This window comes from Macaca mulatta, chromosome 15 (genome assembly GCF_049350105.2).
Source record: "Macaca mulatta isolate MMU2019108-1 chromosome 15, T2T-MMU8v2.0, whole genome shotgun sequence".
NCBI lineage: Eukaryota > Metazoa > Chordata > Mammalia > Primates > Cercopithecidae > Macaca > Macaca mulatta.
Window position 1 is genome coordinate 41,834,322 of NC_133420.1, and position 26,003 is coordinate 41,860,324.

Here is a 26,003-nt window from a genome sequence, read left to right on the forward strand (position 1 = left end):
TGCCTGGTAGCTAGCACTCAGCTGGGGGGATGTTTGGACATCTGAATTTTGGCAGCCTCTCCAGACCAACTTGCCCAGTACCCTCATGTCTTAGGCTGGGAAACTGAGAGCAGAGCGTGGTGGGACTTACCCAATGCCATTATTACTCAAAATGGAGTCTAGATCTTCAACATACCATGGAGGCATTAGACCTGCAGTTAGAGAGCTGTGTGACCTTGAATCAGTCACTTGAACTCTCTGAGCCTAACTGTAAAATGGGAATGATTTCTAACCTTGGGATTAAATGAAATAATGTAAGCAAAAGATACTCCATTTAGTACTTTCAAAGCTCTACACTGGAGTCAGTAAGCTTTCCTCTGGAGGTCCAGATAGTAAATATTTTAGGCCTTGATGGTGCTGGGATTTCTGTCACAATTACATGATTCTGCCATTGTAGTGTGAAAGCAGCCATAGAAAATGCATTCAAAGCAAACCAAAAGAGTGTGATTGTAAAAGGTTTATTTACAAAAATAGGCAGTGGGCCAGATTTGGACTATGGGCTGTAGTTTGCTGATCCTGCTTGCAATGTTTGTTAGTTGTTGCAGTTACTATTGATGACACAGCAAATGACCCCAAAACTTAGCAGCTTAAAATAACCATTGATTTTGCTCGTGGATCTGTGGGTTGGAAATTCAGACAGTACATAGCAGATTGGGCTGTCTTTGCTCCACGAAGAGTGGGGCCTCAACTGCAAGAATTCAAAAGCTGGGAGTAACTTGCCTGCTTGGGTGAGAATTATCTGATGGCTCCTTTACTCATCCATCTGGAGCCTAGGTACCAGGGCTGCGGAAGCATCCACATATGGCCTCTCCTTATGGCTTGTCTTCATCCCACCACAGTGGCCTCAGGGCACTCAGATTTCTTATATGGAGGCTCACGGTTCCAAATGAGAATGTTTCAGTGAGCAAGGTGGAAGCTGCATCCCCTTTAATGACCCAGACTCAGAAGTCACACGGCATCCCTTCCATTTTGCTCTACTGGTCAAAGCACTCATGAGCCTGCCCGTATTCAAGGTGAACTGTCAAAGAACTGGGGCAGAGGTCTTGTTTTAAAGCCATTATAGAAGAGATGAGTTGTTTAAACACATGCACATTGAATAACAGTTATGCTAACTTACCACTTACCATGTGCCAAGCACCATTTCATGAACTTTATTCCTCTAACATCCCTTCGAGATGGATAATATTATCATATACATTTTATTTTTACTAATTTATTTATTTAGAGACAGGGTCTCACTCTGGTGGCCAGGCTGGACTGCAGTGGTGCCATCTTAACTCATTGTAGCCTCGACCTCCCAGGCTCAAATGATCCTCCCACCTCAGTCTCCCGAGTAGCTGGGACTACAGGTGTGTGCCACCATGCACAGCTAATTTTTGTATTTTTTGCAGAGATGGGGTTTCACCATGTTGCCCACACTGGTTTTGAACTCCTGGGCTCAAGCGATCCACCTGCCTCATTCTCCCAAAGTGCTGGGACTACAGGTGTAAGCCATCACGCCAGGCCACACACTTTAAAGACAAGAAACACTACACTACAGAACAGAGAGGTCAATTAACTTGCCTAAGGTCATAAATATAGTAGGTTGTAGAACAAACATTGGAACTCAGGTAGCAGGTTTCCAGTGTCTGTTCTAACCCCTACACACCCTGCCTCATCGTGATCATAAAAGCAGAAACGCTCTTTCTACTACTTGAGTAGAGCTGGATTCAGAACCAGAGGCTTTGGACTTCAGAGTGTCTAGCAGTCTTCCCATCAGAAATCAGTCAGAAACACTATTACACATTTTCTCTGCATCCAGACTGTCTGGGCATCATGAATAGTACAAGGGAAAATATACAGTACTTGATTTTGTTCACAAGAAACCTAAACTATGGGTAGGGAGATTGCATTCTGATTTCATTCTCACAATCCCACAAGATAAAACTTTTGTCCCCATTTTACAGATAAGGAAACTGAGGCTCAATGGTTAAATTTCTACTTGCTCAGTAGCTTCTTACTACTGCCCAGGTGGAGTCCAGATTCAAATCCAGAACAGTCTTATTTGTAAGTCCATGCTCTTTGCCACAGAATCCAGTGGAGAAAAGTCTGGAACGTGTAACGCCAGCTCTATCGAAGAAAAAACAACTCTCAGTTCCTAGAAAATTAGATCTAACCTATCCCTCAGCAGTGATCTTGGTCCAGTTCCCTCACTGCAGAGATGGGAGGCTGAGGCATAGAGATGGGCATTGAGGAGTCCATGGCCATCCAGCTTCTCAGATCCAAAGCTTAAGCTGGGCCTGGGTGCTTTTTCTACTGCCCCTGTCTGCCACATTGTGCTGGAAGTGGCAGGGAGGGGAGCCATGGCAGTGGGGGTGGGAGAGGTGGGCGTGAGCTAACGGGAAGTTGTTTGCCAAAGCTGTGTTGGGGGAAGGAGCATTTTACAAGACCTGGGCCTCTGGCCTGGAAACATCTGTTTCCCTTCAAATCAGCGAGGAGACTTTTGCCTCCCCAGAATGCCTAAATCATGTTGCGGCTGGGGAAGAGCAGGCGTTGGCCTGGAGACTTCAAACGCATTCTCCTGTACTCTCGGGGACCCGGGCCTGACGTGGGCCTCTAGGGCTCTGTCCCTGCTCTTACCCCCTGTCAGATCTGTGAGAAGCTCTCACCGCCAATTAACTTCTTGGTTGCATTCTCTCACCCCTGCTGTGAGGAGGTCTGGGGGTCTTGGATGGGACCAACAACAGCTTCCTTTCTACCCACCCTCCTCTGATCTCCACTGGGACCACTTACTCTCACTGAGGGTGAAGTCAGAGCCTTGGGCAGTGGCTTAGTACTAACCCTAATGATGATGCCAAAAGCGATTGATTGCTTATTGGTTATTGCATAGCATATGTCAGGAATTGTGCTGAGCACTTTCCATGCTGCACTCTCTTTTATTCTAACGAGAACCCTCCATGGTGAGTTTTAATATTATGATTCCCATTGTACAGGTAAGTACATTGAGACAAGGCTACACAAAACCAATATACGAGAAGCCAGAATTTAACAACAAATTGTCTGATTCCAAAGCCATGCCTTTAGCCCTCTTGTTATTCCATTCATTTTAGTAACCCTTCCATCTAGTCATCTTCTGTTCATTTTACAGATGGAAAGACTGATTTCCAGGAAAGGGAAATGAGCCTCATATTCATTCTGACCTGTGTGTGCTGAGCATTGGCGCACCAGGTGTAGGTGTTTAGAGATGAGCAGAACCATATTCTGATCCTGAAGACAGTCACATACTCATAGGGGCAAGAGAGAAGTGAAGGGGTGCTGACCTAGCTGTGTGACATGTGCACCATGTGGCATGGGCACCATGCAGGGAAAAAGGAGGGCTAAGCAGCTTTTCAGATGGGTCAAAGCAGGCTTTCCAGAGGAGGTAAGGTTTGAGTGATGCTTCAAGGACAAGGTGGAAAGGGGTCAAGTGAAGAAGGGGATGAGCGACTCAGCCAGAGGGTGCCGCTGGTGGAAAGGTTCAGAGATGGGATCTGTGTTCTGGAACCATTAGCAGCTGGAGATGTCTCTGCTGTGAAACAGAGTAGGGAGGAAGGTCAGCAAGCACACCTAGACCTCTGACCAGAGCTCAAATGAGGGGGTTCCAAGTTGAGGAGTTTGTCCTGAGAGTGATGGCCTTTGTCCTAAGGATGATGAAGATGATGCCCTGAGGATGACAATGAAACACTGAAAAATACTTTGGAGCAGTCATCCCAAGGCATTTCCCCACACAGTGTGTTTGTTTGGATTTCAACCTCCCAATACACTGAGGCTGTATTACTTTAGGTATGCAAGATCTCATACCATGCAGTCTGTGGACAAGCTGGTACTCAAATTCAGGTTTCAGCCACCTTGGCCAGTGTTCCTTCCCCTGCAATAAGGCCAAGCAAAGGAATAGCAATGGTTTGGGCCTGGAGCTCCAGGTTCCTAAATAGACCATCCAATGTTATCCATGAGCCACCTCTTTCATAATGAAAGCATCCCGTAAGTAGACTTGGACCTCAATCAGCCAGGGCATGGAAATGTAGGAGAGAGCACTGGAGGAGGAGTCAGGAATGCCAGAGTCTTTAGTATGAACTTATTGGCAAGTGGGTTTTGCACAAGTTGTTTTTCCTTCTGGGCTTTGGTTTCTTCACTTATGAAATCATGATTGGGAGTTGATGGTACAGGAGTTTTAGTTCAAATTATCAGTGAACCTCAGCTTGCTTCAGAGAGACGATGACAGAACTGAGCAGGGAGAAGCTAACACTCTTTCTGATCCTGAGAAACTCAGAGGTCTGATTACTCTCTCTCTCCCTCTCCCTCTCCCTCTCCCTCTCCCTCTCACTCTCTCTCTCCTCACTCTCTGTCTCTGTCTCTCTCTGTCCCTGGCTCTCCCTCTTTCACTCTCCTGCTGTATGGATTTGCTTGCGGTATATATTTGTATCTGTTTCTTGGTCTCTGTCCCCCTACTTCCCACTTTCTCTGTCTCTTTCTCCCTCTCTCCTTCATTATCAGGGACTGCCACTTTCTCCCCTTCACAAATAACCCCTCCAGGCCCTGCCTGGTCCCCTAACAGCTTTCAGATGTGCCTCTGGAACAGTTCTACAATTACATCTGAGACAGGCAGAAAGCGCATGGCCTTGTGACTTTTGACCCAGGATTGTAAGGTTGACATCTTCCTCCTTCTCCACCCCCCAGCAGGGTTGCGTGAGGCCTCCTCCATCCCGAGGTCCCCACTGGCATGTTTGGTTACTATAATAACAAAAATAGAAGCTACCTTTTAGGGAGCAAAGATTGAACTGGGTCTATTATTGTCATTGTATCACTGAGTCTTGACCCCCAACTTGTGAGATATAGATAATTTCAACCTATTTTACAGGTGAGGAGACTGAGACTCAAAGAAGGTGAAGTGACTTCCCAAGGAATGTTCAGCCAGCAATTGGAGAAAGCAAGGATTCTACCCAGTTTTTATGGCATGAAAACCTAAGACCACTTCTTCCCCAGCATGGTGGGGGCTCTCTTATTCATGCTCCTTGGCTAAGCAGCAAGATGACCCTGGGCCCTCTTGGGTGGAGGAAGTGGATTGCAGAAGCACCACAGGAGCATAAGTGGCCTATGAGAAAGCAGTGTTAAAACATATTCCTACTTTTCATATTTTGAACTTTCATTCATATATTCTATTCACTACAAGCCTTCCATGTTTCCCTTGGTTGAAATACATCTTCTCTTCTAACTCCAAGAAAGCATTTTTAAAAATGTATTGTCTTGCACAAATAAGTGCTCTATATATGGTCTTTATAAAAATCCTCGTCTTACAAGCCACTTTCTCATGCATCACTCCATGTCATCCTTGAGACAACCATGTACTGTCTGTGAAACTAACCTCATTTTATTGATGGAGAAACTAAAATTGAGAAATGAGAGATGGTATGCTTTGATTCATTAATTCATACCGGTATTTATCAAGTGCCTACTATGTGCCTAGCACTGTGTTAAATGACAACAATATGCTGTACCCAAGCTGAAGTGTATGCACTCTGGGACATGCATGCACTCTGGGACATGCATGCTAGCGTTTACATCTTGCCTCTGCCACTTTCTAGATGGGTCCATATGTGGATGATAAGTGCTTACATAATGTTGCCCAATGCTGTTCTCACTTCCCACCTTGCCACTTGCTTACTCTCACCTCCTCGAATTTATTTATGATCTTGTTCTCAACCCTTCTGCATGGCTTTCCAATGATAACTTACCTCACAGTGCACTTAAATTTCACATCTATCCATACTGCACTTGTGAGGTGGGTGGCAGTCTCTCTATCACAGTTGCCGGGTGCAGAGAGGTGCATGAGCTCAGAGAGGTGAAGCAACTTGCCCAAGTTCAAAACACTAGGCAGTAAAACTGGAATATGAACCCACATATGGCCATCTCCAAGACCAGATACCTTCCTCTGTCACCCCCTGCTTCCTTTGTACCAAGAAGTTTTGACTCATGGTACCCTTTATTAAAACAACCTTTGAGGCCTCAGGTCATGGGAAGTCAAAGCTGGCAGGGCCCATGTAGGTAACCCAGATCTGATCCTCTGAGCTTGCAAGTGGGAGCAATAAAATGGCAGCTGAGAGCAAAGAGCGTGGGTTTTAGAGTAAGACAGATGATTGTCTTGGCTCCTTAATTTTCTGAACCTGTGACTTTGGACACATTGCTTAATTTTTTTAATCTTCAGTTTTATCTTTTGAAAGGTATAGATAATGAGGGTGATTATTTTAGCATGTTTTCATAAGATCAGAAAACGTATGAGATGGCACTGCTTCAACATAGTTGGGGTTCAGCAAATGTAGCTAATGGAATCACATTTTTACAGAGTTGGTTTCTACAGAACTGTGATCAGAAGACAACAGCTTATGGTGGTTGCATGTATGAACTTTAGAGTCAGAGAAACCAAGGTTTAAATTGCCAATCCTAGTAATTACCATGTGGTTCTGGGCAAGCTGTTTCCCCTCTCTGAGCCTCACATATAAAATAAAGAGAGTAATAGTACCTGTCATTTAGGATTGTGTCGGGGAACTAATTGTGTTAATGTAGGTAACTCTTAGCTCAGTGCTTGACACATATTAGGGTCTTAGCACTTAATAATTAATTTGTATAACCAACTTATAATTATTAAGTGCAAGTAAGTATGGCCAATCAGGGCTCACCATTCTAAAACTTGGTAATCATAGTGTTTTGCCTATTTTATAACATGGGATACTTTGAGATGCAGGGGAGGAGGTAAGAAAATAGGGCCATTAGGACCCCAGTCTCTTCTACTTAATGTAGGGAACCCTCTACCCACTTCACACTACTGCCTCTACCCTTAAAAGCTAGTGAAAAAGAATGGCATGATGCAGACAGAGCACTCAGATGCTCAACCCTTCTATTCAGACTGTTCTTGGCCTCTAAGGCTCACATCACCTAGAAAGTTGTTTCTGCTCCCTTCTTAGACTTTGCTTAACTGTAGAACTTAGAGATCTGGGAATATAAGGGTCACAGAGCTTCCCCAAGATAGGACAGAGGACAGAGGCTGCTGTAGAAAGAATTAAGTGCTCTGGATTAGACTTGAATCTGCCAGGTCTATGTTTTACCAGTTCTTCCCTTCTAAGGCCACACAGGCTGTGTCTGCTCCCACCAATATAGCATGGAGCTTCGGATGACATCACAGAAAGGTGGGGATATGCCTTATAGCCAGATTAACCCCCGTTCTGTTCCTCAGTAACTGAGACAGTGGAAAGATACACAATCTAAGTCTCAGTGTCCTCATTGACAAGATGTGGATGACAAAAAAATCCCTCCCTTTTAGGCTGAGATGAAGTGCAAAGTGCCGAGTAGGCAGTTAGTGCTCAACAAATGCTTTATAATTATCATTCTTTTCTAAAAATCATTTTTCCTATAGCCTAATGTGCCATGACTGTGTTCTTCCCTGCAACTCCCAGGGCCTTCTGTGAAGTCACAGCCTGGTGCTCTGTTTTCTTGCTGTGCTGCAGGTTCACTCTGTATGCTGTGGATACACGAGGGAGGCACTCAGAGCTAAGCACGGTAACCCTGAGGACGGCCTGTCCACTGGTAGATGACAACAAGGCAGAAGGTAGGTGACCTAGTTTTTCAACTCCAAGGTAACTCCCATATTTCCCCTAAGTTCTGTACCCAACAGTCACTAATCATTAAACATACACACACACATACACCAACACACTGGCACAGGGAGAAGAAAGTGAAGGCACTAAGGGAATAGGAGAAACATGGAGCTAAATTAATCAAAGTCATGAAGGGAAAAATTAAGATTGACTAGCAATATCTTTGGCAGTGGAAAGACTTCCCCCTCTTTTAGAGAGTTGATCTGTGTTCTGACTTACAGGCCGGGAATGGTAGGGAGTCAGAGCCCCATGACTGTATCTTGTCCCTTGGCCTAGATTTCTCAGGGACCATTTTCTCCCACTTGTCTTTGCTAGAGTAGTAAAGAGATGGTACCTAGAAGACCATTTCACCTTGTGGTGCCCATAGCAGATATCATTAGCAGATCACAGCATGCTGTTCCATCCAGTCCCATGGTGGCCTCCGAATCCTCAGCAGAGAGCTACCATCAGTGATTATCAGTCAGTTAGCATGCAAGATTAAATGTTTTTGCTACTTCCGGTTCATGACGTAAACAGCAGGCAAAAAAACACCTGAAAAAAGTACAAGTAGTCAATCAGATACACCATATACTTAGTTCTTGAGCATTGTGTAGATGTAGTTTCTATATCAAGTCTAGCAAAATGTGACAGTGGCTCATAAGTCCTGGTGGTCTACTTAAAGTTGAACAATTATTTCTCAAAAGTTCAAGCAATGCAGTAGAGACATGGTCTCCACCTTTTAGGAATTCACATTGTGGGTGGTGAGACAGACGTTTCTGCAGATGGCTCAATAATAAACTCAATTATAAATGTTTTATATGCTACCAAAGGAGAGGGGATTTAAAGTATTTTCCTGATAAATTTAAAAATTTTTTATTTTAAAATAACACATGTCCATTGTTTTTTTTTTTAAAAAAAAAGTACAAATAAAAATCGAGTAGAAAATAGGGTAACATAAATGTTCCTCCCATTTTTACTCTAAGTTTCCAGATTCTCCTAGCAGCAACTGTTGTCAGTAATGATTTTGGGCCACATAGAGATTTCGATCGGGGTTTTTGAAGCTGAAAGAATATACCTTCTAGTCATGTTGAATTGGAGTTACTTTCATTAGCAGGAGTAACTGAAGCAGTAGAAATAGCCATGAACAGCAAGCAGAAGCCTTTGGATTTTCTTTGAAAGGTGTTTCAAACGGGGACCTGTCAGACCTGATCACAGAAATGTGTTGGAAATACAACAAAGGGGAAATAGAAGGAGGGTGTTGAGATTATCCAAGACAGTTTATTTAAGCCAATTGTATGTAAAATCACAGTTACAATAATTATATTGATAATTAAGCTTGCAATTATGAGCACTAACTTTGTGCCAGGCCCTGTGTTGAGTGCTTTGTATCCACTCTTTAATTTAGTTCTCCCAATGCACCTCCAGAATAGACATCATTACCTCCAGATGACAGGAAACCAAACACAACCAGTCAATAACGTATTCCTGATGAAATTAAGGTTTGTCTGCTCCCAGAGCTTATGCAAGCAAACTCTCTCACCACTGTGCCTTTCTTATTGAAGCCCATGCTTATATCCTTACTTGTTTTCACCACTCAGTGATCAATTTCTGCCCTTCTGACCTCTCAGAAATAGCTGACAAGATCTACAATCTGTACAATGGGTACACAAGTGGAAAGGAGCAGCAGATGGCCTACAACACCCTGATGGAGGTCTCAGCCTCGATGCTGTTCCGAGTGCAGCACCACTACAACTCTCACTATGAAAAATTTGGCGACTTCGTCTGGAGAAGTGAGGATGAGCTGGGGCCCAGGTATGAGCGTATTTGTGTGATTGAAAGGGCATATTCTTTTTGCTTCCAGTTGACTTTTCTAGACCCTTTCCCCATAGGCTGAGAATAGGCTTTATCAAGTAAATAAGGGTGATTATCACCTTAGTCGTGTCAAGGCTAAAAATAGAAAATGAGCAGGGAGAATGAAAGACTCTTGGAACTTTAGATTCCTGCACTCCTGGAATGTTTAATAGGGAAAGGGCATTGATGCTGTTTGCATTAATCATTCTCCTTGCTCATCTCCCACTTTGTTTTACAGATAGGAAACTTAGGCTCTTTGAAGGCCTGTGTCCTAACCAAGATCACGGAGGAGAACAGCAGCGGCGCCATGGTGCATAATCCAGGGCCTTTCTCAGTCTTCCATAAGAAGTCTGAGTTTTTCTACAGTAAATAGCTATGATTTTGACTAAAGTCCATTAGTGAACACGACTACATAAATTGATGAATTCAACATGTATGAAGGCTTTATTTTTGTCCTGCATGCCAGTCACTATGCCAGGAACCAGCAATGATTCAAACAGAACTAAGGCACAGTCACTATCATCTAAAGCTTCATAAAGCAGTATATGCAATGGTGGCTGCGTTGTATGTCTTGCATCTAGCAGCATTCATCCATTCAGCATATATTTAACAGCACCTGTTATGTGGTGGCTGCTGACAATGCAATGGTAAAAAGGTAGAAATGGTTGCTACCTATATATAACTTCCTGTTGCAGGTAGTTAAACAGGCAGTTATGTAGAGCAGGAATAATAAGTGTCATGATAGCAGAAGAACAGAACTCTTTGGGAACATACATGAGACATAGGCATCTGGTCTAGGTCACCCAATGAAGCTGCACTGGGGCTGAGAGCCTGAGGCCTAAAGTTTGAGTTGGGGTAAGGTGAGTGAGGGTTGCTGGGGAGAAGGATAGGTGTTTGGAGTAGAGAGACTACCTGACGGAATGCTCAGAAGAGAAAATATTACATGACAGTGGAAGTTTTCTTCTCAACTTTGGATCATTTGCCTACCACTTTTATGACTTTTGCCATCTCACCACCATATATATTTTATTTTGTATTTCTTTCTTAGATTCACTTCTTATTAAAAATGTATTTGAACAGAAAACACATTATCTTGTAAAGGAAAAACCAACACCATCTTCCCTTAATAGAAAATTAAACTTAGCCCTTCAATACAATGGACAAAATCAACAAAAGTGGAACAAGACAAAAAACGGAAAACAATGTTGTTCAATTCTAGCAGAGCCTGAGGCTGTCCCTTCAAAAGGGAGATTAGTTAGAGAAGTGTTAAAGACACAGCCCCAAACCAAGATTGTCTTTTCTTTTTTTGAGATGGAGTTTCGCTCTTGTTGCCCAGGCTGGAGAGCAATGGTGCTATCTTGGCTCACTACAACCTCCGCCTCTTGAGTTCAAGCGATTCTCCTGCCTTAGCCTTCCAAGTGGCTGGGATTATAGACACCCACCACCATGCCAGGCTAGTTTTAAAAATTTTTTTTTAGTGGAGAGAGGGTTTCACCAAGTTGGCCAGGCTGGTTTCGAACTCCTGACCTCAAGTGATCCGCCCATCTCAGCCTCCCAAAGTGCTTGGATTACAAGCATGAGCCACTGGCCGGCCCAATATTTTCTTTTTGAAGTAACCTGAAAGAGGGGAAGAGAATGCAAGAGCTAATCTAACCACTTTTGCAAACGTGATTCATTTTTGTTTAATATTGGGTCTGTGATCATCTTGAGTACCACCTAAAATCCTTTCCCTACCCTAGAAGAACTCAGCCTGCACTTTGGTAAACACTGTGTTTGGAGCAACTAAAGAATTTCCGTGTAGTTGCAACAAAGTGTGTGACAGCAGGAGTGGTAAGAGATAATAAGGGGGAGGTCAGTGGGAGCCAGATCCTGAATACTCTTTAAATTAGGTTAAGAAGTTGGTATTATCTCCTTAGGGTAATGGTAAGCTTTTCAAGTATTTTTCACAAAAAGGAATAATATTATCACACCATCAAAGGAGAAAGATCCCTCTGGCTTGATTATAGGGGTCAAGGTAAGAAAGCGGCAGTGAGGCTCTAGAGGCTGTTGTGATAGTAGTCCCAGGAACACAGCATAGCATTCTAGGCCAGGGTGGCATTGGTGCACTGGAGAGAATCGCATGACTTCCTGAAATACTTAGTGGGCAGCACTTCATGCTTTAAAAACTTCGAAATGACCATATAGGGTATTAATGCCATTTTTTGGATGATAAGGAAATTGAGGTCCCATGGGGCAAAATGAGCTGCCCAGAGTTGTGCAGAGTTTGACATGGAGGCCAGTTCTGCCTTGAGCTCTCACCTTGAGCCCTTAGAACATTTGCAATGGCCCTCCAAGAATTTTAGGCTCTCAGGGACAGAGATGAGAGCTTGGTCCAGGGATAAAAGGGATCTCACCCCAGGGCAAGGCCTTATCAGTTCTGTTGGGTCCTGGACTTTAACTTTCTCCCTTGCACATGAAAGGAAGGTTCTTTAGATAAAACCTAAAAGAGGGCGGGACTGGCAGGCTGAAGTGAAGAGCCCCAGATGAAAGCTGCTGTGTGAGTCTTCTCAGCTGCCATCTTGCCTATGGACAGAGGAAGGCATTCCTCTCTTTTGGGCTTTCCCAGAGGGCTCAGGGAGTTTGTGTGGAAGCTAAACCAGAGCTCCACTTCTGACTTTGTCTTTACAGCCTCCTGGAATCCTTTATGGGCCTCCAGGACATAAATCTTCTGGAAAGGCCGCCAGGCCGCCCACAAAAGATGGGCAATCCACTCAGTAATGGACTGTGATAACCTGCTAACCCCTAGTCAGGCAGTCACCAGCCACTGTCTGTGAACGTCCCCACCCTGTCACCCAGCTTCCTCCTCCTCTGGTCTTTCTAGTCTCCAGGAGGATATCTGAGATTGCTCCAACATCCCATACTGATTATGTCAGCAGGAATCAAGGAAGCTGCCTCCTAATCTATCCTGGTGCTGCTAATAAACTCACTGTGCAACCCTGGGCTCTGCCGCTTTCTGGCCTTCAGTCTCCTCACCTATAACATGATCAGGATGAACTAGAACAGTGTTATTTTTTTTTAACCAGTGGCTTTTTTTTTTTTTCCTAAATAAATCTTACATGGAATCACAGCCCACCTCCACAGAGAATTATCTAAAGTGTCTACCCATTTGCTCTGTCACACCCTCATGGTTTAACTATCGTTCCTGCACTTACTAGATTTAGAATCTTATATTGCTTGTATGTTTACTTACATATTATCTGTCTTCCCCACTACAATGTAAACTATGTGTAGTTAGTGATCCCTTATGTCGTATTCACATTTATAAGTAGGTGCTAAGTAATTAGTTGTTGAGTAATTGGGTAATGAGATAATTAAATGTGTGGACCAGATGACTAAAGATTTGTTCTGGTAGAAACTGGAGTGGGTGGCCTGGAGTCCCACCTGCTGGGTCTCCTCTTCTATGCCCCTCCACCCCACCCAATCCCAAGCATCCCTTATGTCTCTCCAAGCCCTCAAGAATCTTTAGATCACAGTTGGAAACAATTGAATTCCATGAACTCTGAGGTCTTCTAACATTCCAAGAAATGCAATGTCCTTGCAAATATTAAAAGACTTGAAGATATCTCACTTGATTGATTGATTGATTCATTCATTCATTTAATGTGCTAACTATGTGTCAGGCCATGTACTGGAGGCTAAAAATACAAGTGAAGATGACAGATCCTGCCTTTACAAGGTTCAGCATCTAATGAGGAAAAGATTGGTCAGCTGGCAATTGCAGTGGCATTTGGCATGTGAATGGACGAGCATTTTAGAGCAGTGCTTCTCAAACTTCAACGTGCCTGAGAATCACCTGGGGACTTGTTACAATCTAAATTGACTCAGTAGTCTGGGTTGGGCCTGAGATTCTGCATTTACTGAATTCCATGAACTCTGAGGTCTTTTAACATTCCAAAAAATGCAATGTAACAAGCTCTCATAGTGATGTTAATGTTGTTGGCCCCAAAAGCACACTTGGAGTGACCAGGTTCCAGATGCAGAAAGCTGGAGCAGCTAATCCAGACCTGGAGCTCAAGGAAGAATCCTTATGAAAGAAAGAACATTTCTAAGTTTAGAAACAGAATGAAGAAGGGTCCTCCAGGTGGAAGGGAGAGAGTCTTCTCATCAGAAGGAATTACCAATGCAAAGATGAGAGAAGGTTGGGTAAGAGAATATACTTCAGTTAAAAATATAAATCTTATTGGAGAAGAGAGTTCAAAGTGAAAGAGGAGAGTTCAAGGTGAAAAGGAAAAGCAAACAAACAAAAACAACAAGGCTGGATTGTTTAGCAAAGGACGGATCATGATGGCTCTTGTGAGTTCTGTTCACAAGTTTCTTCTTTCTCCCAGAAGCCATATAAATGTTTTAAACAGAGGAGCAATTTGGATAAATTTGCTCTGCCTTTCAAGGATTAGCAAGTGTGCAGAACATCACAGTGTAAATAAGAGATGGCAAGATGCTTCTCCAAAGCCAGGAGCCCAGGGATTCTGTCCTAGCCTTGTCACCTACTTGTTGTGTGACCTTGGACACAAGCCATCCCCATTCTGGACCTCGTTTGTAACATGAAAGGGCTGAACTCCAAAGTCTCTTCCAGCTGGGAAGCCAAGGAACCAGAAAACGCTGAAGGTCATAAAGACCAGAGAACAGACACATCGTTAGTATCATTTCACCTCCAGCCCTACACGTTTTGTTTTTCAGGGACCCATGTTGGCTAGAGTGATAAGAGGTTTTTCCAGGAGTACATTGAGGACTGATATCATAAGATGAGCTCTATTAGGATTCTCTTCGACTATGTAATCACTAAACCCCAAAATGTTTTCAAATCTTTCCTGTATCTGTAGTCATATGTGTCCCCATAAGATTTAGTGACAAAAGGACATCTCTTACCTCTGCCTAATAAATCTATCAGGCCAGTGTCCCCCAGAGCCTAGTTCTTATGATCACAGGTTACTGCAAACAGCTGCTCGAAGAAGACCTGCTGACACCCAGCTGTCCCCATCCATAAGGTTCCTATTAGGAGACTTGAAAAACCGAGCTCATAGGTGGCCACGGACCAGAATTTTCTCGGGTCAGAACGTCCTTGACCACTCTTGGGCTTCTCTATACTTTCAGTTACGTTTGAGCATATTGAGAGAGAGGAGACAGCAAGCTCTTGAGGACATCTTGCTTCCATGAAATTGATCTATCTGGACAAGGAATCATGTATTCATGATGTCAGCTCCTCTTGCCTCCATGGCAGGCATTAGGAACAGATTGCAGAAATCATCACAGGATCTTTCTCAACATGCCATGGGATTTGAAAAGAGTTACACATCCCCTGCTGTGTTCTTAGTGAAAACAAACAAGCCTGGGATGTCACTGTATATTCCTCCAAGATTGTGTTAGCTGCTTCTTTGGATATGTTGAATTACCTCTCGGAATTTTTAAGATAATGGGAACAAGAGCAGACTTAGGCTTCTAGGGTCATAATCTTGTAATATCAGAGGCACTTTTAACTTTTTTCTGTATATTTTGGCATTTCTAAAATCAGGACGGATTGTGCACAGTGGACGTGTACATTAAGCATTGTATTCCTTTTTTCTTGAATGGCTGTTATTAAAGCATTGGCATATCTTATAATTAAAGATATCTTCCATTCTACCTTCAATTAAGAACAAAATGCTAATACTAATACCAACTAACTATTACTAACAAAGAAATACTAACAAAACACACTGACTTTGGACGTTGAACAAGTGTCCCATGGATCTGTTTTCCCCACTGATAGTATATAGCAAGGTTAGTTATTGTCTTGAAGTTCCTATCAGTTCCAACTGAAATAGTTTTGGATCAGTTGAGACTCAGTCATTTCTGTCATCAAAGAACACATTTTTGAAAAAGTCTTATGATTTCTTCTGAGTGGATGAAAAGAAAAAGCAAATGCAAACATTTTCAGTGGTCACCTTACAAATCACATTTCAAACCTGGTGTTAAAGGTGTATAACCAGTGGCAGTATCTGAGCTTTTGACTTTCTGTTGGATAGGAGCAAGCTGAGGCTAAATTTGATGTAGGTTTATTTTGAAAGTAACCCTGATGAACTACTGGAAAGTCATAAAACCATGGCTTCATTGCACAAGTTCATCACATCAGCTTAAAAATATATGTGTATATATTCATATTTTAAAATGAAAATACCTTCATTTGATTTTGTTCTGAAATAATTCTTGTTCATTATATAAAATCCAAATGGTACAGAAATATATAAAATAATGAAAATTGTGTACCTCTCGGCCACATAATCCCAAACCTACCCCAGAGATTGCATTGTTAACAGTGTACATATGTATTTCCATATACAGATATGGAAATGCATGGAGATAGGGAAACAGATACAGGCTTAAGAATATGTTCATGTCTACAACCATAGCTCTATCATCTCTACTATGTTTAACAAATCCATGAACTATGTTCTAATATCTGCCTGTTTCTGTTTAATAATATGCCGTACAAGTTTTTCCCCGCAGATACATATGTCAATGTTTTATCTTTTTTAAGGGTCCTTTAGTCATGCAAATTTGTGACTGTATCACACATTAATCTGGTTTTGTATTAACAACCAACATATTTCTTACAATTTCTTTGTTATTATAAACAAATCCACATAAACCTTTTGCCCACTTGCCTGATTATTTCTTTAGGTCCACATGATACTTTTGTGCCATTTCATCCCTTTATTGACCCTTGCCGAAGAGTTGCTGTGTTTTGAAAGCTAAGGACTGAAAATTTTCTCACTTCAAGTCAGTTTGCATTTCCTTCCTTCCTTCCTTCCTTCCTTCCTTCCTTCCTTCCTTCCTTCCTTCCTTCCTTCCCTCCCTCTCTCCCTCCCTCCCCCTGTCCCCAAGACAAAGTCTTGCTCTGTCGCCCAGACTGGAGTGCAGTGGTGCAATCTCAGCCCACTGCAACCTCTGCCTCCCATGTTCACACGATTCTGTTGCCTCAGCCTCCCAAGTACCTGGGATTACAGGCACCCGCCACTACGCCTGGCCAATTTGTGTATTTTTAGTAGAGACAGGGTTTCACCGTGTTGGCCAGGCTGGTCTCAAACTCCTGACCACAAGTGATTCGCTCGCCTCAGCCTCCCAAAGTGCTGGGATTACAGGTGTGAGACACCGCACCCGGCAGTTTGCATTTATTAATTCGTTATTCTTGCATAGTAAAGAGCTGGACACCAGAGGAGACCTACACTGTCCAAGAAGCAGGTGGGAAATATTAGTTGAGCATCTATTATTGGCCCAGTTATTTATATTTCATTTAATCTCCTGAACAATAGATTTTGAAGATTAAGCAACAGAGAATCATGTGGAGTTATGTAAACTGTCCATAGTTGCAAGGTCTAAACTCTAAGTGTTGGAGTCTGAATTTAGAATATTGTCTTCTGATATTCAACTGGTGTGCTGTGAAACCACATCGCATCCCAAGATATGTGCACAACTAAGAAAAAATGTGATATGTATCTCCACAAATAAATAAAATGCTTCAGCAGCAAATGGGAAAACATGACTTATGATAGCTGAGAAGATCTGGAAGGCTTCCTGAAGATGAAATTTCAGTGTGACTTTGAGTCATGAATAGAGCCTCAGCAAAAGTGGTCCTCTCAGCTCAGGAATTCAGTGCTTGGCAATTGTGTCACAGCAAATTTTGCTGTGAAGTGAGTGGTCATCAGATGATATTTCTCTGTGGATCAAGGCTCTCATGCCTTTTAGATTAAAAACAAATAAACAACAATGACAAACACCTGTTAGGACTCCCACTGTAGCACACCCCTTTCTAAAACAGAATTGATTTAATCACCTCCAGTGATGGGGAACCCACTGCCACATGGAATAACCCATTCTAAATTTAGAGGACTTTAGCTTTACATTTTTTATTATTTTGAGCCAAATGTGTCTTCTGGTAGTTTTAGGGTGGCTGTGTCATATGCTTTGGTGCCTTACAGCAGAGGATTGAAACCTCGCCCTATCCTCCTGTCACCCTGGTCAGATCAATGACTGGCTTGAAGCTCTTTTTTATCACCTGTAGACTCTAAAATTGTGTTGAGGATTAGATGTAGAATAATGTTGCATAGGTACACTTTCTGGCACATAGTGGGTGCTCAATAAATTATAGTCATTATCATCCCTGACCCTCAGATTGTTGCCCATTTGTCTTTTGTTGCTACAACAATGTAACTAATGGCCTAAATCTCCTCTTCCATGGGCACTCTCCATTCCTGCTTTCAGCTCAGCAGGCTTGCTTTTGAGACACCCCTCAGCATCATGATCTGGCTGCAGTTTACATGTGTCCCTCTTACCAGAAGTATCGGAGGTTCTCCAGATGGAGCCTGATGAGGACACCATGAATAAAGCCATTACTTCCCTTAACCTCTGTTCTCTCCACTTCTGAAGGTTATGTTCCCATTTTTGTGCAACCACATCATGTCCTCAATTCTTATTAAACTTGGGGTCAGCTAACTCAGAGACACTTAAGCTCAACTCCAGAAGGCAGGGAGGAGGGAGGGAGGCGAATGGAAATGTTTTCTTCCTGCCTGTCTTCTTTTTTTCCATTTCAGGGCCCCCTTAGAAATTGGGTCTCTGTCCTGTCTGATTAGTGAGTCAACAGCTGACTGGGGAATGCTGCTGGGAATAGAATTGTTCCCAGAAAAGTGGCATTTGGGCCCAGCCCCTGACTCTTTCACAAGCGATTCCTATCTCAGTCTCACCTGCTGATAAAACAATAAATTAGTATGTGGTGGCCCTCCCTCACCTCTTGCTTCCTATCCCAGTGGGTCCTATCTCCAATGAGGAAGATTTCATTTCTGGTATTTGAGAAAAGTGGTCACTCTGACCTATGATTTCCCCTCCAGGGAAAACTTGAAGCACGCCTGGCCTTTTGATTTATGGATCTCTATTGACTACAATTTATTAGACAACATTTTTGCCTTTGGTCTCTCTCACTCCCACTCTTCCTTCTCCTTCCCAGCCTTTGAGCAACTGAAACCCTTCTCTCCATGGCTTCACTTTCTGAATTCTTCTTTGTTTTCTTTTTTTTTTTTTTTTTTTTGAGACGGAGTCTCCCTCTGTCGCCCAGGCTGGAGTGCAGTGGCCAGATCTCAACTCACTGCAAGCTCCGCCTCCCGGGTTTAGGCCATTCTCCTGCCTCAGCCCGAGTAGCTGGGACTACAGGCGCCCGCCACCTCGCCCAGCTAGTTTTTTTGTATTTTTTAGTAGAGATGGGGTTTCACCGTGTTAGCCAGGATGGTCTCGATCTCGTGACCTCGTGATCCGCCCATCTCAGCCTCCCGAAGTGCTGGGATTACAGGCTAGAGCCACCGCGCCAGGCCTCTTCTTTGTTTTCTAAATGCAAACATTGGTTCAGTGCCTGTTATGTACAAAGTCTTGTGCTAGATGCCTGTAGCCATCATTTCATTTCAACCTAACAACAGCCCTACAAAATAAATATTTCTATTTTCATTTATACAAGAGAAAACTGAGGCTTAGGAAGGTGAAGTGACTTGCCCTTATGGGCTCTAAAGCCTGTGTCCTTTTCACTGTAATATTCTGCTTTCAATCATTGCTAACATTTACTTAGAGCTAAGCAAATTGTCCATAGTATCTCATCCTCCCAACAAAATTGTTATTCTCATTTTATGGATGCTACAACTAAGAGTTAGTGGCATTGAAGAATTTGCTCACAAACCACGTAGCTGTAATTTATAGAGTTGGGATTTAAATCTGGGATTCCAGAGCCAACACTTCATCTTGACTCTGGAATCAGGAACCCTAGTTCTAGCTTTGCCTTTGTTACTAACTCAAGGTGTTCCTTAAAGGCAAAATCATTTTCTCACTCCAAATATGTTTTCCTAATCCATGCAAAAGGAGGCTTTGTCTGTTCCTTTGGAAGAAGGGCATTTGGGCATGTTGGAAGAATTGTGTTTTCCAACATCATTTTCTATTTATATTTATCGCTTACTTCTGTGACTGTCTAATCAGAAAATGTCTCTCCATTGCCCAGAATAAAATCCAAATACTACATCATGACTTGGAAGAGTCTGCCTGGTCTGATCCCTGCCAAGCTCACTGGTCTCCCACCTATTCTTTGCACTGGTTATTTCAAACAACTAGTGGTTTATGTTCTCTCCAGTCTAAGTTGGGATGGGCAATTTCCTCTGCCTTCTCATCTACCTGAAAATGCTGTTTCATTATTGAAGACCTAGCTCAGGTGTGATATCCTCTTGAGAGACTACTGTGAGTCTCCAAACTGAGGATTGATGTCCATCTTTTATATTCCCAGAACAGCATGCTTAGTGTTCCTCAGCCTAGTGCTCTGCCCCCGAATTAGAGGCTGTTAATATTTCTGTCTGCCTGTCTCTTGTCACTGACTTATAAAGATACCCAAGGCTTAAACTAGTTAATATCAGTCACAGGGCCTGGTACACAAAATACACCTAATGATAGATAATAATGATGATGGCCATGAGAGTGATGGTGGTGGTAGTAATGATAATGGTGATGATACTTTCTAGCATGCATCAGGTGCTACTTTGTGCCAAGTAATTTTCTAAGAGTTTGACATGTACTGACTTAACCCTCACTATAACTTTATGAGGTGAGCCATCTGCTGTTCCCTTTGCATAGATGAGCAAACCAAGAAAAGAAGCTTTTTTTACCAGTATAGAGAAAAATCAAACCAACACCTGTAAGTACAACAATGGGAAACAGTTAACACCTCACTGTGCACTCCACTTGGTTACTTTTTTTTTTTTTTTTTGATAGAGTTTTGCTCTTGTTGCCCAGGCTGGAGTGCAATGGTACGATCTCGGCTCACTGCAACCTCCGCCTCTTGGGTTCAAGCAATTCTCCAGCTTCAGCTTCCCGAGTAGCTGGGATTACAGGCATATACCACAAGACCCAGGATTTTTGTATTTTTAGTAGAGACAGGATTTTACCATGTTGGCCAGGCTGGTATCAAACTCCTGACCTCAGGTGATCCACCCACGTCATCCTCCCAAAGTTTTGGGATTACAGGCATGAGCCACCACTCCCAGCCTCCACTTGGTTTAATTCTGTTTTGCCTCCTTCCACTCAGTTCTCCTCAAACAACCAGAAGTATTTTTAAACAATTCAGCTCCAAACCTGTTACTTTGCTTCTTGAAATATTTCGATAAGTCTCCCACTTACTCTCAAGACAATAATCATAGTTAACATTTATTGACAGTTTATTATGTGTTTGTTAATTTTTTATTTTAAAAATAACACTTTGGTAGATACAGTTATTATTTTCATTTTGTGGGTAAGGTAAGAAAACTGTGGGACAAGTGGTAAAGCAGTTCACTCAGTATCGCACAGAGTGAGTGGCTGAGCTGGGATTTGAACCTGAGCAGTCGGTGTTCTGGAGCCTGTGGATGTATCATTACTCCATACAACCACTGTCCTAGCTGCTAGGCTCCAGCAGCCTGACTCTGGCTCCTTCCAGTTTTCCCTGTGTCCCTACTTGTATACTGTATTGCAGCCATAGATTCTCAGAACATCTATACATCTCTTATCTTTGTACTTTTACCTGTACTTTTTTTTTTTTTTTTTTTTTTTTTTTTGAGGTGGAGTTTTGCTCTTGTTGCCCAGGCTGGAGTAGAGTGGCACAATCTTTGTTCACTGTAACCTCCGCCTTATGGTTTCAAACAATTCTCCTGCCTCAGCCTCCTGAGTAGCTGGGATTACAGGTGCCCACCACCACGCCCAGCTAATTTTTGTATTTTTAATAGAGACAGAGTTTCACCATGTTGGCCAGGCTGCTGTCAAACTTCTGACCTTGTGATCCACCCGCCTTGGCCTCCTAAAGTGCTGGGATTACAGGCGTGAGCCACCGTGCCCAGCCGCCTTTTACTCTTCTTTATCTAACTCCTATTCCTTTAGGAGACTGAACACATGTTTCACACATAATAGGAAGTCTTCTTGGACATCCTTGATCCTACTTAAGTACCTTCCTCTGTTTTCACACAGCTCTCGTGACTTCTTTTATAATTGCTTTTGTCACTCGTATTATCATCTCCATTTGTCCATCTTTTCTACCAGAAGTTCTGCCACATAATAAATGCTCAGTAAATCAGCAAGAAATGACTTTATCTCCTTCAACTTCACAACAGTTTCGTTTTTCAAATGAAGAAATAGATTTAGAGATGTTAAGTAAATGTCCCCAGGACACAGAATTATTAAAGAATGAAGCAAGAACTCAAGTGAGAAGGGATGGAAAAGAAACTCCTCAGGCTCCTCTTGGGGGGGCACTTGCCCAAGGGGAAAGAGGACTGTGGCTTGAGTGTGATTATGAAGTGATGAATTCTTGGCACCTCAGAAAATATTCCACCCAAGTGGTGAACTATACAAAGAGGACTTTTTGAAAGGCACCTCATAAATTGTGCCCACAAAATGTACACACATAAGCCCCGTCCTTTTTCAGCTGCTATGCAGGTGCCTAACACAGTCTCCCATTTGTGGGGTCTGTTGTTGTAAAACTCCTTCCCTCCTGTGGTATCAGAGGGGCATGGAGAGGACAGCAAGAGAGAGAACTTCTCATGTAGCCTCCCAGGGTGCCTGGGCATCTTGAAGATGCTGGAACATAGAGAAAAGTGGTTTCCACATGGAGACAAGACAGCTTTGCACTGAAGCTGACTTGTAATGTGACCTGGGATAAAGACATTCTGTTCCTTCTCTAAGCCTCAGTTTCCACATTTTTAATGAAAGTGGGTCAGACTAGGTCAGTGGTTCTCAACTTGGGTGATATTGCCCCCAGAGTATATTTGGCAATGACTAAAGACAGTTTCACTGGGGCAAGGGTGCTATTGAAAATTCTTCAATGTCTAAAGAATTTTGACAATTCACGATTGGGGCAAGGGTACTATTGGTGGTAGGTGGAGCCCTGGGATGCTGCTAAATGTCCTATAGGATTGTTCCCACAACAAAAAAAAATCTAGCCCAGAATGTCGATAGTGCCACCTTTGAAAAACCCTGGACTAGGTGATTGCAACAATCCTTCCTGGCTTTATTTGTCTATGCAGCCATCAGATTTCTCCCAGCAGCACCCTATAGGGCTCTAGATAAGTTCTTAAGGTTATCCTCCATAGTACAGAATGATTCTTGGTAAGGCTAGTCTTTAGCGTAACCTTGATCCTGAGGGCTCATTCCAGCAATCCTTTATAAGAGTAGCTATCATTTATTAGAAGCTTACTCTGAGCTCTATATCAGGCATTAGGCATTTCTCATACTCAACTTGAGAATAAGACCATCATCATTTTTTTAAAGATGGAAAAAAATGAGACACAGAAAAGTTCTGATTTGGGGACATATATATATTTGATGAAAGGGAATCACAAAGGGCAAGATTTCAAAGTTTCCAGACTGGGAGAAAAGAGTGTGAAAGAGTTCATGAAATGAGAACACAGACAGTTAGAAAGGGACTGTGGGTGGTCAGGCCTAGATTTAGATTATTTCCAACTCCAGTGGCCAACTTGATGTTTGCCTTGGTCAAGTAGTGTCACTATTCTGAGCCTTGCTTGAGCTCCTCACCCATTAAAAGGGGGTAGACAATACATTCAGGATAGTTATAAAGGCTAAATAAAAAATTTAAAATATATGTAAAGTGCATACCCAGTGTCTAGCATATGGTGTCAATAACTTTTAGTTGTTCTTGTTGCTTTTTAATCATTATAATAATATCTATTTGATCAGAGTCCAAGGCTGGTCACTTTCAAACTCCTAGGGCTCCCATATCCTAGAAGTAAAAATATTAGGTTAAAGGCTATGACTCTTGTTCATTTTTTTTTAACACATTGCACAATTGAAGAAGACAGGTTCTGGGGTAATTTTTGAGTGAGTGTTTGAAGTTCCACACTCCGATCCGGAATAGATAGGAAATGGTTGGGAGAAGAATTTCTCATTTGTTTGTTGACATTTACTCACTACCTCAAAGGCCTAACTCTTGATCTGAGCTTCTTTAATCATGGCTGTCTCATCCTACCTTTCAGGAAGGCCCATCTGATTCTACGGCGGCTGGAGAGGGTGAGTAGCCACTGCTCCAGCCTCCTGCGGAGTGCCTACATCCAGAGCCGTGTGGAAACGGTGCCCTATCTTTTCTGCCGCAGCGAGGAGGTCCGGCCTGCAGGCATGGTGTGGTACAGCATCCTCAAGGACACCAAAATCACGTGTGAGGAGAAGATGGTGTCAATGGCCCGGAACACGTACGGGGAGTCCAAGGGCCGGTGAGGGAGGGTATTGCCCTCCGTGAGCACAGAGACTCTCCATGGGAGGGGGAGCAGTATTCTCCTGGATCCTGGGGCCTGGGTGGGCTGGGGGACAGCTGAGGATGGGCCTAGCAGATGAAACTTGCCAGCAAGGCCAAAGCAAATAGTTTCTCCTGTGAATAGTGGACAGAGACCTTTGAATTATTCATTTTTCTCTATCTTTTATTTTTTCAAAGATATTATTTGACTCTATCAAAAGTCTCTCCTTTTTAAACCTTTTCTTATGGATGGCTGTCAATCCTGAGGCAGAAGTTTTCAGGTGGAGACCAAGCGGCCTTTGCTCTTCTTCCTCCTTCCTGCCACACTCTGCTTTCTTCCTGCCATGGACCCCTGGAGGAGACCTATGGAGGGACAGTTTTGACCTGACCCCTAGAGGACACAGTTTTGACCTCTTCAGCACCAGGAAGGAAGCTCTGAGGATGGTTGCAGTGAGGAAGCATGGGTCTTTAAGGACTTCTCTCTCTTTTTTGCTGGACATTATTGAGTTTGTGGGACCCTGCCTCTTCCTGCTACCTGTGAGTCTGCCCAGAGTCCCCTGCAGGCCTGTCCATGCATTAAAAATTCCTATTGTCTCTCTTTCTGCTTGGGTAGTATTTCTTACCAAAGGAATGTTCTTGAGAGACCTCTGTTTATTCACTTATTGAGTATCTACACTGTGCCAGTCACAGAGCATATGCAACTAAAGACAGAGAAGCTTCCTTCCCTCAGGGACCTTATGGCCCAGTGGAAATTATAGAGAAGGAGTCTGATCATTTCAAGCTGTGCTAGAGGAAGAATGGAGGTTCTCTGCATTCACTGTTGGAGCATGAGACACACTGGAGGGCTCCTGAAATGCTTCCTTGAAAAAGTGATACCTAAACCCAAAGGATGAGGAGAAATAAGCCAGACAGAGAGATGAAAAAGAAGGGATTTGCTTGCCAGGCACGGTGGATCGTGTCTGTAATCCCAGCGCTTTGGGAGGCCAGGGCAGGTCGATCACTTGAGGCCAGGAGTTTGAGACCAGCCTGGCCAATATGGCAAAACCCCATCTCTACTAAAAATACAAAAAATAAAAAATAGCATGGTGGCATGCGCCTATAATCAATCCCAGCTACTTGGAAGGCCAAGGCACGAGACTTGCTTGAACCTGGGAGGTGGAGGTTGCAGTGAACCGACATGGTGCCACTGGACTCCAGCCTAGTTGACAACTTAAAAAAAAAAAAAAAAAAAAGATGGGATTTGCTCCAGCAAGAGGGGATATGAACAAAAGCCCAGAGACAAGAGAGAGTACACCTCTTTCAAGGACTGAAAACTTTCCTTAAGAGTAGGGATCAAAGTAACAAGTGTCAAAAGGTGAGGCTGGGAGCTTGGCAAGGTGAGGCTGGGACCTTGGCAAGGCATTGGAAGCTTTGGAAAAGAAGCTTGACACTGTTTTGGAGCATCCATGACTATTTATATAACTAAAATAGTCAACTTGCTCTTTAAGAAAATCATTCTCACTACAGGGTGAAGAATGGATTGGAGAAGGCCCTAAAGAGAGGGGTACCATTGTCATTTTCCATGAAGGAGGTGATGGTAGCTTAGGGGGAGACATTCCAACATTAGAATCTCCCTTTATGTATCTATTTTTGAAACAGCTTTATTGAGGTGTAATTGAAATCTCCTTTTAAATGATAATTGCGCTGCTTCCGGTATACCCTTCCCTGGGAGGGTAATGAGTACAAAGAGGTGTTATAAATTCTTAACACCTTTGTATTAGCTCAAATAGGCTACCTAGCTTGAGCAGATGGGATGTAGGTCAGGTATATCATAATGCAAAGATGACACCTGTGAAGAGAAGAGAGTATAGCACTGTGGGGTTTCACAAGAGGAAAAGATACTGATTATCAATAAAAGAGAAGCCATTCCAAATATGCCTATCCTCATTTGTATAGTGGTGAGTAAAAAAGAAAAAACAATGGCTACTTCACTTCTCAATTTGGCGAATGTTGATGAGATTGACAATCCCCTTCCCGATAACCTACATACTGAGGACATTTTTGCCCCCAGGACTCAGATTCATATGGGGAAATAGGTAACACAAAAGCAAACAAGGCAGAAAGGGATTCTTCCAACCTTGGTGCCTGGGAAGCTTCTCAACCTCTCACAGTCTAAGCTCTAA

The 26,003-nt window shown here is 43.0% G+C and overlaps 1 protein-coding gene across 7 annotated transcripts in view; it reads left to right on the plus strand.

Moving 5' to 3' along the window:
* The window catches only part of ASTN2 (astrotactin 2), a 985,877-nt gene extending 961,438 nt beyond the window's left edge, over positions 1-24,439 (plus strand). For all 7 annotated transcript variants that reach the window (XM_015116965.3, XM_015116967.3, XM_015116966.3 and 4 more), the window contains 3 exons: positions 7,557-7,657; positions 9,314-9,497; positions 23,588-24,439. In XM_015116965.3, coding sequence (XP_014972451.3) covers positions 7,557-7,657; positions 9,314-9,497; positions 23,588-23,825 — 523 coding nt within the window. In that variant the 3' untranslated portion in view covers positions 23,826-24,439. The remainder of the gene's footprint in view (positions 1-7,556; positions 7,658-9,313; positions 9,498-23,587) is intronic.
* Positions 24,440-26,003: the final 1,564 nt, after the last annotated feature.